We start from the raw sequence: 16,417 nt of genomic DNA on the forward strand, positions 1-16,417 counted from the left end.
GTCCCCTAGCCGCCCCCGCCCCCATGTAGCCATTCTCAGAGGGTCCACGCAGGTTGATCACACCGCACCGCCCCCTACTCGCCCCTACGGGTCTCGAGGTCCAGCGCCCCGGAGTGTCGGTCCCCCTTCCCCCGGCCCCAGGCGGTTCGCACCTTCCTCAGCGCGGACATCCTCAAGCACTCCTAGTTCAGCAGGTACTAGGTGACATGGCTAGGTGGCCACCCCTCCAGCCAGGCGGCACGTGCGGCACAGCCGCCGACTCCTAAGCTCCTAGGTCTGTGGGTCCGCCGTCCGCCCGCGATCCTTCAGTCTTTCGCCGCCGCCACCACCGCCACCGTGCGCTCCGACCGCGCTCCAGCCCCGCGCACTGTCGGTCCTCGGGGCCGGCGCCTGCGCACTTGGAGCCCGGGGAGGCACCGGCGCACTGGGGGGCGGCCGGCGCGCAGCTCCATCTGGGGAAGGACCCGGCGCCCGCGCGCCTCGGGGGAGCGCCCAGGCCGCGGCGCGGCGGCTACCCTGCAGCCTGGTCTCTAGGCGCGCAGAGCCCGGGAGCGCGCGCACAGCTCGACCGCAAGGCCGGCTGTACCACCGGACCCAACTGTTGCGCCAGGAGCGGCGGGTTACCCGGGGACACCAAGGGCTCTGAGACCGCGGTGGCTTGGGACACAGGACAACCGTTCAACTTGCTTGAAAGTTAGCCTGGGAACCTACCTACACACATTACTCAACACCTGGGAAGGCTCAGCCAGTGCTTAACCGACATTAGGGACCCGCCGGCGCATTCATAAGAACTGACTTGCAGTGTGAGGTCTTCACCACCACCACCACAGGGCTTACTGGGCATAGAGAGCCAGTACAGAACAGGATACGTCCTCTAGTGTCTTCAAGGCACTCAGCTGCTCTTAGAGCAAGCCATGACTGTAGGCACTGTAAAACGGAACTTCCTACTATCCACCGGCTAGTCCTAGTGTTCTTAGGAAAGAGGGATCCACCCCTGGTGCCCTGGGATCCCACGAACCGAACAACACCTCTTTATTATTGAATTTGGTCCAGATGCTCTGACCCTGTTCTGCTTGATAAGGCTGAACATAGATGGCCCGAGCCAGGGGAAAAGAATTCATCTCCTGGAAGTTGTACTAACAACCCACAGCAATCTGGCAAATTCAGCAACAGTGGCCATGTCGGGATAGATCCTGGTTAGATTCATGAGATGCCCTTTACCATAGAACCAAAAAAGAGACACTAAACACATGGATCTTCCAGTCTAGGTATGAAGTCATGTTAAAAGTCACAGGAATGATGTGCAATCACAAATACAATTGAGTCTCTGAAGGAAAGATAAAGAGTGTTGCTGGTGAATGAAAAGTGCTGTTAATAGTGTGTGATATCAGGGAAGAACTCTTTGAGCTGAGCAAGTAGTAAGTTAAATCTTCCTCTAGGTTCTCCCCCAAGGAGAACCTAGGACAAGGACTTGAGTGCAGATACTATATTTGAGAGATGGATCCCCAGAAAATAGAGGAAACAGAGACAGGGAAATAGAGAGAGAGAGAGAGAGAGAGAGAGAGAGAGAGAGAGAGAGAGAGAGAGAGAGAGAGAGAAAAGCTAGTGGAAGATGCATTAGCAGGCTGGTCATTCCTGAAGGCAACTGGCCTAAATCTCCCCAGGAACTCTCTAAGGCACAGCATGGAATGTACCTGAGAATGGGAAGGTGGGATGTGTTTTCAGATGAATTCCATCCCCCAAAGATCAAGGGTTACTCCCTCCACCTCCACATCCCCAGTAATACCCATAGCCCCACAGCATCAAAGAGAACTACCAGCAAGGTTCTAGGTAAAAGTGAGTAGATGAGAAGAAGTCAGAAATTGGCATGTCAGAACTTTAAAGAAGAAAGGGAATTAGGCAGTGGTTGTAAAAGGGTTCCTGACAGAAGAGCAGGCCTGAAGACTTAGTGCTTTTTCTTCTAAATGACCAATTAGAATAACCAGAACTAAGTGAGTAAGGGAGAGAGTAGCATTTTTATAACATTTTAAGGACTTAGAATTGTGTCATACACAGTGAAGATCCAATGTATGATTTTGAGCAGGGCAATTTTGCAGAAAAAAAAAGTTTTATTTCTCCCTTTCCAATCTATATACCTTTTATTTATTTTTTCTTGTCTTATTATATTAGCTAGATTTTCTAGTATGGTGTTGAAAAGCAATGGTGAGAAGGAACATTCTAGTTCCTGATTCTAGTTCTTAGTGGAGAACCTGCTAGTCTTTTATTACTAGCTGTAGAGTTTTTATAAATGTTCTTTATCCAGTGGAAGAAGTCACCTTCTATTTGTTGTTAGCTGAGTTTCAGGTTTTTTTGTTTGTTTGTTTGTTTTTTTTTTTTTTTTTGCAATCATGAACAGACGTTACACTTTATCAAAAGTTTTCTCTATACCTGTTGTTAAGATTGTATGATTTTTCTCTGTGCCTTGTTGCTGTGATGGATTACCGTGGATTTTTGAATGGCAGTGGAATTTTTAAAAGATCTTTCTGGCTGCAGTGAGAAAAGAAGGTGATGGGGTGGGAATGAGAAATGAAGAGTGGGACCTGGGAGATCAATTTTTAAATGCCTAAAGAAATCTCAGTGAGAGATGATGAAAACACAAATTTGGCAGGGGAAGTAAGGAATGTTACAAGGATGTTTGAGATTTTTCTGGATGGGTCATGTGGGAAGAGAGGAGGGAGTGAGGAAGCAATGATGTCTCCAGAAGCTGGTGTGGCAGCTGGGCTTATGGTGCTTCTGCGAACAGTGTTATAGGAGGACGGATAAGTTTGTGCTAGAGTTGGTGACGTGGAAGTCCTTGGGGACTGTAGCTGAAGTAGGTACAGTGACTGACGGGATGGAGGGAAAAGATGGGTTGGGCCACGAAGTCAACTGATGTCAAAATGGACACTGACTCTGTAGTCAAGTCTTCCAAGAATAGGGTATGGTTGAAGAAGCAGTGCTGGAGGAAAATACTTGGCTCCTGGGAAGATTTTGCTGAAACATAGGAAGGTCCAGAATAGGCCTGAATGCTGGTGAGAATGATTGAAATGAAGAACAAGAAGTTTGAGGGTAACCTAAGGAAGGGCATTATCCCAGCACTTATTCCCTCTCTCCTACAGGACTTATTTTCCAATATCAATTTGAGCAGGCCAAATTGGCACACAAACTTTGTGTTAAAAACCCCTCTAGCCACCAGCCACTTTCCTGGCCCTACTAGAGGGTAGCCTAGGTCCAGCTTCTTCAGTGTTTCCCCTACAATTCTCTTTGTGAATATCCATCAAGTTTTTGCCTCTAACATTCCAATAAATCACTGTAATCAAAGTCATCAATGGCTTGCCCTTAACAAATCCAACTGTACGTGGCCAGTCCTCATCTTGACCTATCAGCATCATTTGGGAAGAATGATCTCTTTGACTTGGCTTAGTGATACTCCCTGTTCTTCCCTCTCTTCTGGCCACACCCCCTCTCTTGGGCTGCAGCTAGGACCTCCTCATCTCCCCACTTTCCAAAGGTTTGAGGCCCTAAGGGCTGTCCTTGGAAGACATGTCTGCCTGGGGGGTCTTCCTGGCGCATGTCCTTCCTGATCACAAGGGTGTGTGCATCCTGTGAGTATCTGGAATGTCACCTGTCTGAAGCTGCACACCATCACCCAAAAAAGATCCCCCAAGGGTTTCACCTCATCTGGGCAACTCCAACTTTACAGCTTCCAGAAGAAAATCTCGGGTCCATTCTAGACTTCCCTTTTTCCAAAAGTCACAGCCCCTTGGATCAGCCAGTAAACTTCCTTTACTTTGCCTTCGCACACATCCACACTATACCTCTTCCCACAACCTCCAAGGACAACACAGATGCGAGCCCATGACATCTTTCTCACTGCATTTGACTCAAAGTAGTCTCCCAATTCCCTCAGGGAAGTGGGCTTTCGGCCGGCGGCTAACCACCTCTGGAACGCACATCGGAACTCTCCACTGCGCCGCCGACCGACCGCCGCTGGCCTCCGCGGCCCGCAGAGCCCCAGGCTACCTCGCGCCCCAGGACCCTCCGCGGCTCCCGGACGGCGGGAGCCCGGAGCCCGGCGGCGCCTCTCCCGCGCGCGTGCTCTCGCCGACCCTCACAGGGCGCCTCCCTGCCGGCCCTGCCTCCCGGAGCGCTCGGGACGGGGCCGCCTGGGGTCCGTGCGCCCAGCGGGCACCACGTGCGGACCGCACACTGGCGAATCCGCGGAGGCGCAGGTCGGCCGAGCACCGGGGTCCCGCGCAGCCACCGGGGCCGGGACGGGCCGGCGACGCACACAGACAGAGCGACCGGGACCCGGCTCCCTCAGGCCTCGGGATTCGGTCTCGCCGGCCAGGATCTCCTCCCTGGCGCTCGCGCCCGGACCTGCGCCCCAGCGCCACCTCCCGCGGGCGCGCCCCCTCCCAGCTCCGAGGCCGCCCCTTCTGCGCCCTCCGCGCAGACTCCGTGGCGAGGCGGTCGGGGGCGAGGCCTTAGGCTCGGACACGCCCTGAACCTGGAACCAGCCGATCCGAGGAAGGAACGCGAGTGACTGACGGACCCGGCAGGCATCCCCGGCCCGGATTGGACGATCCGCATGTGGGCGGGCCTAGGCCGGCTAACTCCGGAAGCGCCGCCGCGCGTCCCGACCCCTGGGTGGGCCACTGGGTAGCTGCCGGCTCTGCGATGTCGGTGAGCCGGAGGCACGGTAGGCGGGGCGAGGGGGACGGGTGGTGAGGGAAGGGCCTCCGAGAGTGGAAGGGCTTTGAGGGAAGGGGCTCGTGAGGGGGGAGGGGGAGGGGCTCGCCCGGGGAAGGGGGTGTGAGGAGGGGCTGACGAGGGGGAGGGGCTCCGCGAGAGGGAAGGGGCTCCCCAAGGGGGAAGGGGCTCCCCAAGGGGAGAGGCCGGCGAGGGGGAAGGGGCTCCCCAAGGGGAGAGGCCGGCGAGGGGGAAGGGGCTCCCCAAGGGGAGAGGCCGGCGAGGGGGAAGGGGCTCCCCAAGGGGAGAGGCCGGCGAGGGGGAAGGGGCTCCCCAAGGGGAGAGGCCGGCGAGGGGGAAGGGGCTCCCCAAGGGGAGAGGCCGGCGAGGGGGAAGGGGCTCCCCAAGGGGAGAGGCCGGCGAGGGGGAAGGGGCTCCCCAAGGGGGAAGGGGCTCCCCAAGGGGGAAGGGGCTCCCCAAGGGGGAAGGGGCTCCCCAAGGGGAGAGGCCGGCGAGGGGGAGGGGCTCGCCAGGGGGAGGGGGTGTGAGGGGAAGGGGACGTGGGGGAGAGCGCGCCAGGGCTAGGGGGCGTGGGAAAGGGGGCCGCGGAGGGGTGAGGACTTCGAGATGGAATAGTTTGTGGAGTGGCGGCCTGAGCACCCGCGGGAGACCCCTGTCACCTGGTGCAGGAGTGGGTGGGTGCTGCTCCTTCCCAGTGCCCCCCAGTCTCAGTGTCCCGCCTCCTGGTGAGGCGGTTGACAGTGTGCTGTTTGCAGTCGGGGGCGAGGCCCCAGGCTGGGACACGATCTTCTCCAAGGCTCTGGGAGGAGAGATTGGTTGTGATGAACTTTTTCTCTTAGTTGTACCACGGTTTTGCCTTTGAAATGAAAAGCCCATGTAGTGAACAGGTGTTTGCTTGCAAAGGGAGCGGACTAACTGGAACCCAGAATATGGAGAATAGTCCATCGATCTGTCCTCCTGTTCTTGGAAACATGCTAGGGCTTTCCCTTCTCCTTCTCTGCTGGCTGCAAAAACCCAGAATATCTCACATATTAAAAATGACTTAACAGTCTCTGAACAATCAGATGTTAGGCTCCAAAGGGGACATTGACATACTTTAATGAGCAAACTATTTTTATAACTCTCCACTGGAAGAGCTTGGACTGTTGTGCTCTGTTGATAAAATGTTAAAGGTTTGCAGAACAGACCTGAAAGCTGTCTCCTGCCTTCTGGGTTGATTCCACACCCACTCTTCCTGCATTCCTGCTTATGTTTGTGACATTCCAAATATAAAATTAAATGCTCTTTCCTACACATGAAATTATTATATCATTTGTAGTATACTTAGTCAAATTTAAAAACCTTTCTCATATCCCTAAATTAAAATGAGTTAGATGGTTTAATCAGTTCTTAATTCTTTTCTCTTGAAATAGTCTTCTTTTGTAGTAAATAAGTGACTCAAGCATCAGGTAAATCATGTTATTTAAGAGCACCATGATTTGGAAGGATGGATTAATAAATCCTGAAATTAGAAAATGACAGTGAAAAACTTTAGTTTTCTGCATCTCAACAAGGTCACCTGAGGAGCCCATCTGCTGGGAAACACTTTGGGGAGTTCTGAGTTGGAGTAAAAATTCTATGCACTTATAATTGTTGAAGCCTGAAACCAGAGCTGATCTCTTCAGCAATTTTCCCCTCTTGTGTGGCCTGTGATGAATATTAGGAGTAGCAAAGTGTATGACTGATGGAGGAGACTGGACTGGATGTGGATTTTCAGGACATCTCCTCTCACTGTCCAGCTGTTCCTCAATGCTGAGAGCCATAGCCAAGTAGGAATGACGCATTGCAATTTCCTTGTCAGCCTACCCAATGTTGCTTAGAGGGAGGACTCTCCATTGTGGAAATGGGCTTGCCTTGGACCCAGGTCATTTGCAGTGACATTGCATGAAAGGTGACCTTGCTCAGGGATTAGGGCGGATCCGGATCCGGGTTTAGGGAGGATCCTGCTGGATGAGGGTGGGTCCAGGTTTAGGGTGGATCCTGCTGGGAATAGAGTGTATCCTGTTGCCTCAGGCATCCACTCCTTGAGTTCCCGTTGAGTTCTCGGGGGATTCAGAGAGTATTTGGTATGCAGAGCCGGTTGGAGGTAGTGTATTTTCCCCAGAACGTGCGTGTAGAGTGCCGGTGAGAGTTCAGGAATAAAGAATTGCTGTTTGAATCTATAAGGCTTTTGTGGTGGCTCGATTATTTTGTGCCCAGCCAGACTGCGGCACCTCAAGAACCTTGGGTCCCAGAAGATGGGAGAGGTGACAGGGCTTTGTATGTTTATGGGGGAAATGAGCAAGGATACTGCGCAGCCCAAGTGGGCTTCCTTGAATAGGAGGTAGCACAACTGAGAGAGTGTTTATTCAGCCAGCCAGTGTCTGCTGAGTGAATCAGTTGCTCCAGACACAAGGCTAGAGAGAGACCAAACAAATCCCATTCCTCTTCCCGCTGAGACTCCCGTGCAGTATAAAGCTGTGCCTGATTTATGGTGGGGGTCTGAGGGAGCCAGACTGTTCTCTCACTAGGCCTTGGGATGGACCAGAAAGCTTGAAATGGGCCGCCTCTAGCTCCAGCCAGGTGCCAGGTTGTCATGGTCTGACTAGGGGAACAGAGATTCTGAAACAATGATTCTAAGGTTTTGTTTGTTCATGTGTTTTGTTTTCCCAAAAGTAGATTGCTTTGGGTAGGAAATGTAATGGAAAAATTTCTCCTGTTACAATTAGAGCAAAATTCTGCAGGATTAGTGGGAAGGATGTTTGAAAAGATTTTAGATGTAGTCTATTTTATGCTAGAAAATGTCTGAACAGTGATGGAGGGATGTTTCTTCAGCCTCTGAGAGTTGCCAGGCAGTTTTAACAATGAATGAACCTCCTTAATTGAAGAGAATCACAGGAAAAGTACCATGTCTGAGGTATGGTTGAAGTGACTACCATTCTTTTTGGGGAGATTGGGTGAATGTTCAGTGTACAACTAAATGCTAACTCTGGTAAGTCCATAGCAGAAGTTCAGAGTCACAGTGGACTGGGAAGCTTTGGTGACTGCAGCTCCCCCAAGGGCCATGTGCTCTTCAAGGAAGGATCCCAGCTACACTCATCTTTGGATCCTGCCTCAACAGGAGTAAACTAGGAATGAATGACTTGTGTGGATTGTCTGTCCAGTTGAGCATTCCTACCACTTCCTTACCAGGTGACTCCCCAGTGCCTCTCTGGGTATCTTTAGCTCCTGGGAGTGGAATATGTCATGAAGTAACTTGTAGACAGCCTACCTGTTTACTTCTTTGTCCTTGATGGCAGGGTGCAAGTGACACTGTTGAGGTACAGCTTTTGCTCTGTCAAGTCAGTGGCTTCTGTGTAGTTAGATACTCATTTGCCTACAGAAAAAGCTCAGCAGTGTTGTTACTATGATATTTTCTGCTTGGTATGATGTATTTCCTTCACACTGGAACAGGAATTGTTTTCCCTTCCAGAGATCTTTAAGGAAGGAGAACATGTTTAGGAAATGTTGAAGGTAGGAAGGAACAGAGGGAAAGGTAAGGAAATGGGCCGAGGGAGAAGAAGGAGGAAAATGCCAGCTTTATGCTACCAGGGAGTTTAAAAAATGCTGGCAAAATGATATGCTATGTTGGATCCTAGTTGTAGAGACAGTTCGGTCAGTAGTGATAGACAATGTGGTTCTGAGTAGAACAGGGCAAGTGCTGAGTCCCTGAAAGATAATCCTAGAAGTGGGAATGATAAATGTGGGAAGGGGCTTGGGCAGCTATGGGAAGCCCAGCTAGTGTATAGTGAGGTGTTCAAGTGGAAGTGGTGACAGTTGGAGGAAGGAATGGGAGAGATGGATGTAGAAATATTTCCCTGGAAAAGCTGGTCATGGTAATGAGCAAGCTGCTAAGACCTGCAGCAGATGCTCAGGGGCAGTGGCAGACAGCTTCTAGATAGAGCAAGAGTCAAAGCTGGGTGTGGGTAGAGACTATAGAAGGAGAAGAAGCCTGAGAAAAGTGGGGTGCCGTGCCATGAGGACTCCTTCTCTGGTGACCCATGGCTCAGGAACTCAAGGCCATGCTTATAATGGGAAGTGGGCCCCGAGTTCAGTCCCACTTGATGCAATACCTTGGAGCTAATTCCCTGTAATTATTGGGCACCTCATCTGTAAAACAGTAACAGTGGTGAGTTGTGAGGATTCAGTCAAGTAATGTACATTGGAGGCAGCCAGCTGGTTACTGTCACTGTTTCTGTTTCCTAAGGCATAGGAGGAGACAAGAAAGCACTGGGGTCTACTTTGCCTATAAGGAAAGAGCAGTGCAGATAATGTATCAAGCAGGTGAAGTCTGCATTACCTTGTTTAAGGTGAGAGAGATGCTTGTGTGTTTGAGAGACAAGAGAACCAGTGCCCAGAAAATACAAGGTCCTGTGTCGAAAATCCAAGAGTGTGATTCCATAAAATATGATGGGTTTGAGGCTGCACATGGTAGGTAACTGTAGCTCTATCCTCCTCTGGAAAGGATGGCAAAGCAGAGTAGGTGCAGAAGTGTCTTCTTCCACTATAGCTTTCCCGTCTATTGAGCCACAGAATCTGTGAGAATGAGGTGGGTCTTGTTGGTGTAGTACACCCTGTCTGTTACAAGTTCTTTGCTTAGAAGTTAGGATCTGTGTAATAGAAAAGCTAATGTTAATGAAACTGGAATAAAAATTAGAATTTACCCCTGTCTTTGGATTATAATAAAGACAACTTTCTAAATTACCTTCTGACTGGCATTTTTTAGCCTAACCTGTTATGGTGAGAATACAGCCATTACAGCAAAGTGGTTTGCCTTAGGGTCCTGTTTTGGTCTGTAGTAGTACCCACATCCAAAATAGTGCTGCTTGCTCTTCTGTCAGGGCATTTTACCAATCCATAATGAAAACAGTTGCAGCCTCACACAAATTTAAAATGATTATGAACAGTTGATAAGACAGTGAAAGTTACTGAAAAACTATAAGGAAAAGTTTGGGGCAAAATTTGCTTGGAATTGTTTTTTCTTTTATAAGTACTATGGTTTTAATAGAAAACAAATACCTAGTGTATTTCTACTTGAGGATACCATGTCAGATTGATAAAATAATCTATGGGAAGGCGGGCATGTATTTAATCAGCATTTAAACAGCATTTTTACTGCAAAGAGAGAATTCAAAGTATTAGATTTCCAAGAAATGCAATAACCCTAGGAAAATTTAAAGTGGCTTCTTAAATAAGATACATGTCAGGACAAAAAAGGAAATGACTCAACCTGGCATTTACTGAGATGAGATTTTTTTCATAGTTTAAACTGATAAAAATAATTTTGTTTGTTTTTGTTTTATGGTTTTAGTAGTTATGTTTTGGGAGATTTCTTTAATACAACAGGGTAAGGTGAAGAGGGAATAACATCAAACTGGCCACATTGAAAATTCGTATGAATGGTCATTCTTGGTCTTATATTCAGTAGCAAGTTTTCATTTAAATATGATTTTTAAAAGCCTGTTCACTCTTGTTTTAAAATCTAATTAAAATCTATTAAGTGAAAACTTTTGAAAAGTTTTGTCATAAACCTATTTGTTCTGTATGTTTTTCTTTCAAAATGAAATACAAAAAAAGTAACATTTTATTTATTTTTGGCAGTACTGGGGATTGAACCCAGGAGTACTCTACCTCTGAGCTATATCTCTAACCCTTTTTATTTTATTTTTTTATTTTGACACAGTCTCTCTAAGTTGCTCAGGCTGGCCTCAAACCTACAGTCTTCTTCCCTCAGTCTCCCAAGTAGAAGTCACATTTTAAGTTAACAGGTTGTATTTATATATCTTTTATTTTAATGTGATTTTTGTAAGTATGTCCAATCAATTGTATATTTTCCCATGAACATTCACTCTTTTTTTTTGTTTTGTTTTTGGCACCAGGGATTGAACCCAGGGACACTCAACCACTGAGCTATTTTGTATTATATTTAGAGACAGCATCTCACTGAGTTAGCACCTTGCTTTTGCTGAGGCTGGCTTTGACCTGAGATCCTTCTGCTTCAGCCTTCTGAGCCACTGGGATTACAGGTGTGTGCCGCTGTACCTGAAGAACATTCACTTTTTGAAAGTGTTTTTTTTCTTTTAACTGATTTCTTTCCTCATATCCCCAAATTGGCTGTACATGTTTTTTTTTTTTTCCCCCATGAAAGTCTCACTTTTCCACTAGTTCATAAGAATTATAAATGTTTTGAAAGTTTTGGTTAGAGAAACACAATTGAACATCATTCCTAATGTCTTCCACCAAAGAATGTTCTAGATGTACAGTGTATATTCAGTAAAATGAAATGTGAAAACATTACTATTTTAACTAAAGTGTATTATGTTCATAGATAACAAGGAGAAAATATGTTACTTTTCCAATCTAAAATTTATTAAAAATATTTTTCAAATTTTATTATTTTCTAGGCAAGCGCTCTTCCACTGATCCACAACCCCAACCCCTAAAATGTTTTTAAGAAAATAAAAATATTCATGACGTTAATAGGTGGTAGCATTGGTGGTCTCAAAGATCATGGATGCTTTAAATATTTTTCATTTTACTTTCCTTTTTTCAGAAAGGAATATTATAAAAGAAAAAGTTTCTGTTTCTGTTTTCTTTTTTCCATGAGAGCCTGTCAAATGGAATGTACACCCATTTCCCATGATCAATGAAATTCTGTTGTTTGTACAACATGGAAATCAAGGACATTATGTGGAGTGGATAAGACATGTACAGAAAAGCAAATACTACATATTCTCACTCATTTGTGAAATCTCAAAGAATTGATCTCAGAGAAGAGTGGTCGTTGGAGACCAGGGAAAAGGAAATAGAAGAAGGCTGCATAATGGGTACCAAAATGCAATTAGGTTCTAGTATTCTAACTGCAGCACAGTTGGATCACTGTAGTTAACAACAGCTCTATACTTCACCAGAAACCAGAGGACCAGAGCTTGAAGGCTCCAAACACAGAGTAATGACATGAAGATGGAGACTTTAATTACCTGATTTCATCATTATATATTATGTACATATATTGAATTATTACACTGTACCCCATAAATATATATATGTATAATATTATGTATCAGTTAAAAAGAAGAACCAATATGACACTTTATCATTGAATTTTTTGCCGTATGTCTTGAAAAAGCTTTTTAGACAAAATAGAAAAAAATGATTCATTGAAATGCTGCCATTAACACCTTTGTTAGAATGGAACAAAATTTTTTTGGAACCCAATTGTTAGATTTTAAACCAAGTATCTGCCCTGAAGAAGAGTGTAGAAATAAACAGTTTACCACCAGCAACCAAACTTCCATTTCTTTCTGAGGCACATATATTCACAGTTTTTCCTAAGTGTCCAATTTCCAAAGAATGCTTTACTGTAAGATTTTTATTTGGCTTCTGTCTTTAAATTGAAATAGCAAGTGTAGGCAGCAGTCCTTTCTGAAAATTTTAATAAATTAACTCAGTTCCCCTTTGGAAAAAAACTTAATTTCTCTGGTATTGCAACATATTAATTTTAACTTGGATGTTTTTCTTCACATCTACCTTTTATCGTGCCCATCATTTCTCAATTCTGATTGCCTGTTCTGCTTGGTAATTATATTTATTTTCCTTCAGGCTATTTTTTTTTCCTATTGACATTAAACACCCATTCCCTGCTTTTTTGTCTTCTGGTGATTGCTTTTTGACAGACACTATAGAGTTTCAAGTTTAAACTTGCTTCCACTGCTGGAAGAAGAGCATATTGATGAGGTGTGAGAAAAAGGAGAAGGGGACTGGCCTCAGGTTTCTGGCCTGGTAGAGGTGGTGGAGTGCTGGTTATGGCCACTAGGCAATTTTTATTTGTCCGCATGATAGCATGTAGCTCAAATCTTTTGGGTCCTGCAGCAAAAGCTTGCCTCCCAGAACCTGATCTCCCAGCTCTGTTTTTAAGAAATTTTTTTGTTTAAAACACACAAATACACACACACACACACACACACACACACACACACGAAAACAACAACAAAAAGAAACAATAACACATCAGGTCAAAAGGAACATTTCAACAAGCCAAAAATGACAACTACTTTAACTAAAATAGACTTGCGTACAGTGTCCCAGTATCTGAAATAAAAAATGTTTTGCTTTTAATATTGATCAAAAAGTGAATTGGCCAGTTGAAGATCTTTTGTTTGCTAAAGAAGTTCATATTTATAGGAAACAGTTAAGCAGTTTACAGGGTATTTATTCATAACTGGAGGTTGGAGGGACACAGTGAGAGTTAGTTGGCTATATAGTGTTTTTGGTTTAAAATAGCTGATTGTTTCTTTTAAATTAATGACATGAACACTGTTAGTGACAAAACAGCAATCCTTTTATTCTTATGATGCATAGATGTTGTTTGCCTGGATCAAGGTGCTGTGGTTGCATCCTCTCTTATGAATATACAGGGATTATGTACTCTCTACTATTAACTATTACAGAAGGGAGAGAATTAAGGGTGGAGAATCAAATGCTTTTCCCCCAACCCAGAAGACAAGTTTTCAGATATTAGATTCAAGTGCTACTGTATCCCACAAAATCTTATTCCCAGTCTTAATATCTATGATGTTATCTCAGATGCTGAGATTAATGAAATTCATCAATGAATCTGCCAGCAATATTAGTAGAAAGTAATTCATGAGATTTTAATTTTAAACGTTGCTTTTTTAAGTAATTTAAAAAATTAAAATCATTATTTTCAGAAATACTTTTTGCTGTATAGCAAATGAAAGCATTTAGATGTATTTGTCAGCCAATTTATTTTTAGATTTTGGAATTAGATTAAAATTTATAAAAATTCTCATTAAAGACAAAAGCCCCACATTAATAACAAGATATCCATTTGACATCTGCTTGAGATCACATTTGTTTGTGCTGTTTACAGTACACTTTAGTAGTGAGGCATGGATCAGATGACATATCTGCCAGTATTGAATCTGAAAGTCATGCCTTCACTCCTGCTGAAAAGGAATGTTTATTAAATGTTCAATTTTTTTGTAATAACGTTTATAACAAATAGGATGAACAGGGATGAACTTCACAAATTCAATGCACTCATGGAACAGGTCTGTGCTACAGGGAAGTGGCTGGATGCCAGAGAGGTCCTCCTGTGTGGCTTACAAGGAAAAGATGTGTTTGTACTTATGAGGTTGTAAAACACTGTGTAAGGTGGAAATCACTTCGTCCACTTGTGTTTACAAGACACTTAAACCCAATTTAGCATGGGATAAGGAAAGATTTTTTTAAATATTTATTCTTAAGTTTTAGGTAGACACATAACTTATTTTACATTTATGTGGTGCTGAGGATCGAACCCAGTGCTCACGCATGCTAGGCGAGCACTCTACCACTGAGCCACAACTCCAGCCCCAAGGAAAGATTTTTTTGACACTGCTCAATTTTAATTTAAAAAGGAAAATTGTCCTTCCTATTTGATCAAATGTAAGCTATAGAGGACATCTTGATAAATTAACACATTTGAAGTTATATGGCATTCTTCCCCACCCTCAACAAAAAGTGGAATTTAAACTTCAAAGGCTAAAACTTTCATGCTTAAACTGTATTTATATTTATTTAAAAACTTTTAAGTTGCTACATACTCTTTATGATTACCTATTTCATTCTGTCAGTTTTGTTATATGTTTATAGAGGGATGTTATGTGGATATGTGTCTTTTAGGCACTTCCGCATTTTTACTTTTGATTACATGTATGCTGTCTCTCTTTATTACTCAGATTTTTTTTGAGAGAGAGAGAGAGAACTTTTTAATATTTATTTTTCAGTGGACACAACATCTTTATTTTTTGTTTTTTAATGTGGTGCTGAGGATCGAACCCAGCACCCCGCGCATGTTAGGCGGGCGCGTTACCACTTGAGCCACATCCCCAGCCCCTATTACTCAGATTTTTTATTTGTCTTTAAGGATGGCCAAGACATTTCTCAGACTTCAGTGGCTTATTTGTGCAAAATAATTGGTGATTTTTTTTTTTTAAGACAGGGTCTAAGTTGCTGAGGCTGGCTTTTATTTGTGATCCTTCTGCCTCAGCCTCCTGAGCCTTTGGGATTACTGGCATGTGCCACCATGCCCAACTACTTGGTGATTTTTAAGCAAAGGCCAGGCATGATTAGATTTGTGATTAAAAGGATGGAAGTAATAGCAATCAGCATCTGAAAACCCCAGGCCTGCTGGCTAAATACCCTGCTCCTTATAGAAGGGGCTGGTTCCAGATGTGGAGTAGAGAAAATGTAGGATGAGCTGCTGCATCTTTTGGGGCCAGAGAGTCTGTTTGCAGGAGAGCATGGGCCTGCCAGAGGGCACTGGATCCACACTGAAGAACTGGTAGCCAGCAGTGGGATGATTTGAGCAACAAAATATGCAATAATGATACAGGATTTTAACTGTCAGAATCACTGAAACATTCAAGCATCCAGAAGTGAATAAGTAATAAAAAGTCATAATCCAATAAACAAATGAAGAAGTGGGACAGCTTCCCTACAGGAGAGATCCATGTGATACAGAAGGAATAAGAGAAACAGAAAACACCACTGAAATGCCACAGCCATGTGTGCTGCAGACAGGACCCACATGTGATGCTAATTTAGTGGATAAAATTCAGAAAAGGATGTTGTCTGTTTTAGTCAGCTTTTTTGCTGCTGTGACCAAAAGACCTGATAAGAACAATTTTAAGGAAGAAAAGTTTATTTGAGGGCTCACAGTTTCAGAAGTCTTGGTCCATAGATGGCTGACTCCCTTGCCTCAGGCTGGAGGTGAGGCAGAACATTGTGGCGGAAGAGTTTGGTAGAGGAAAGCAGCTCAAGACATGAGGAAATGGAAAGTTCTCACCATATTGAAATGTAAACCCCAAAGGCTCACCCCAATGGTCCCTTCCTCTAGCTACACCCTACCTGCCTACACTTCCCATTCAGTTAATCCCAGCAGTGGATTGACACCGATTAGGTTAAGGTTTATAACCCAGTCATTTCACTTCTAAGCTTTTAATATTGTCTCATAGATGAGTTTTGGGAAACACCACACATCTAAACCACAGTATAGTCTCAAAGTATCTGCACCAAATGTTTGTTTATTATAAATGGAAAAATAGTAACTTTGCAAGAAGAAATCTAACAGATATCCCTGCACCTGGTGGTGGTCAAGCTTAACGGAAGCAGAGCTAGGACAGGGCAATATCTGAAACCATCCATTGAAAAAAACCACCTGGGGCCTGGGGTTGTGTCTCAGTGGTAGAGTGCTTACTTAGCACATGTGAAGCATAAAAATAAAGGTATTGGGTCCATCTACAATTAAAAATTAGAGACGAACACTGTGTGATGATGTTGCCTAAATAACCTCAATCTAATCATGAGAAGACATCAGACAAACCCAGATTAGGAAGATCCTACAAAATAACTGATAGAATTCTTCAAAAGTATTAAAGTCATGAAGAGCAAGGAGACTGGGGGAACTAATGCCCTTGATGGAAGTAAGGAGACCTGAGGACTAGGTGAGGTGTGGGGTCCAGAACAGGCCAGACCTAATCTTGACCTTGAGGAAGGAACCACCTGTCCTGAACCTCTAGACAGATACAGTCACCCACAGCAATCATGCAGGTGAAAACAGCAG

At 44.8% G+C, this 16,417-nt stretch overlaps 1 protein-coding gene across 3 annotated transcripts in view; it reads left to right on the plus strand.

Annotated features, from left to right (window-relative positions):
- Positions 1–4,625: 4,625 nt before the first annotated feature.
- Positions 4,626–16,417, plus strand: part of Erich1 (glutamate rich 1) — a 78,652-nt gene continuing 66,860 nt past the window's right edge. For all 3 annotated transcript variants that reach the window (XM_026380249.2, XM_026380250.2, XM_077792586.1), the window contains exon 1: positions 4,626–4,720. In XM_026380249.2, coding sequence (XP_026236034.2) covers positions 4,699–4,720 — 22 coding nt within the window. In that variant the 5' untranslated portion in view covers positions 4,626–4,698. The remainder of the gene's footprint in view (positions 4,721–16,417) is intronic.

The sequence above is a fragment of the Urocitellus parryii genome, chromosome 14 (genome assembly GCF_045843805.1).
Source record: "Urocitellus parryii isolate mUroPar1 chromosome 14, mUroPar1.hap1, whole genome shotgun sequence".
Lineage (NCBI taxonomy): Eukaryota > Metazoa > Chordata > Mammalia > Rodentia > Sciuridae > Urocitellus > Urocitellus parryii.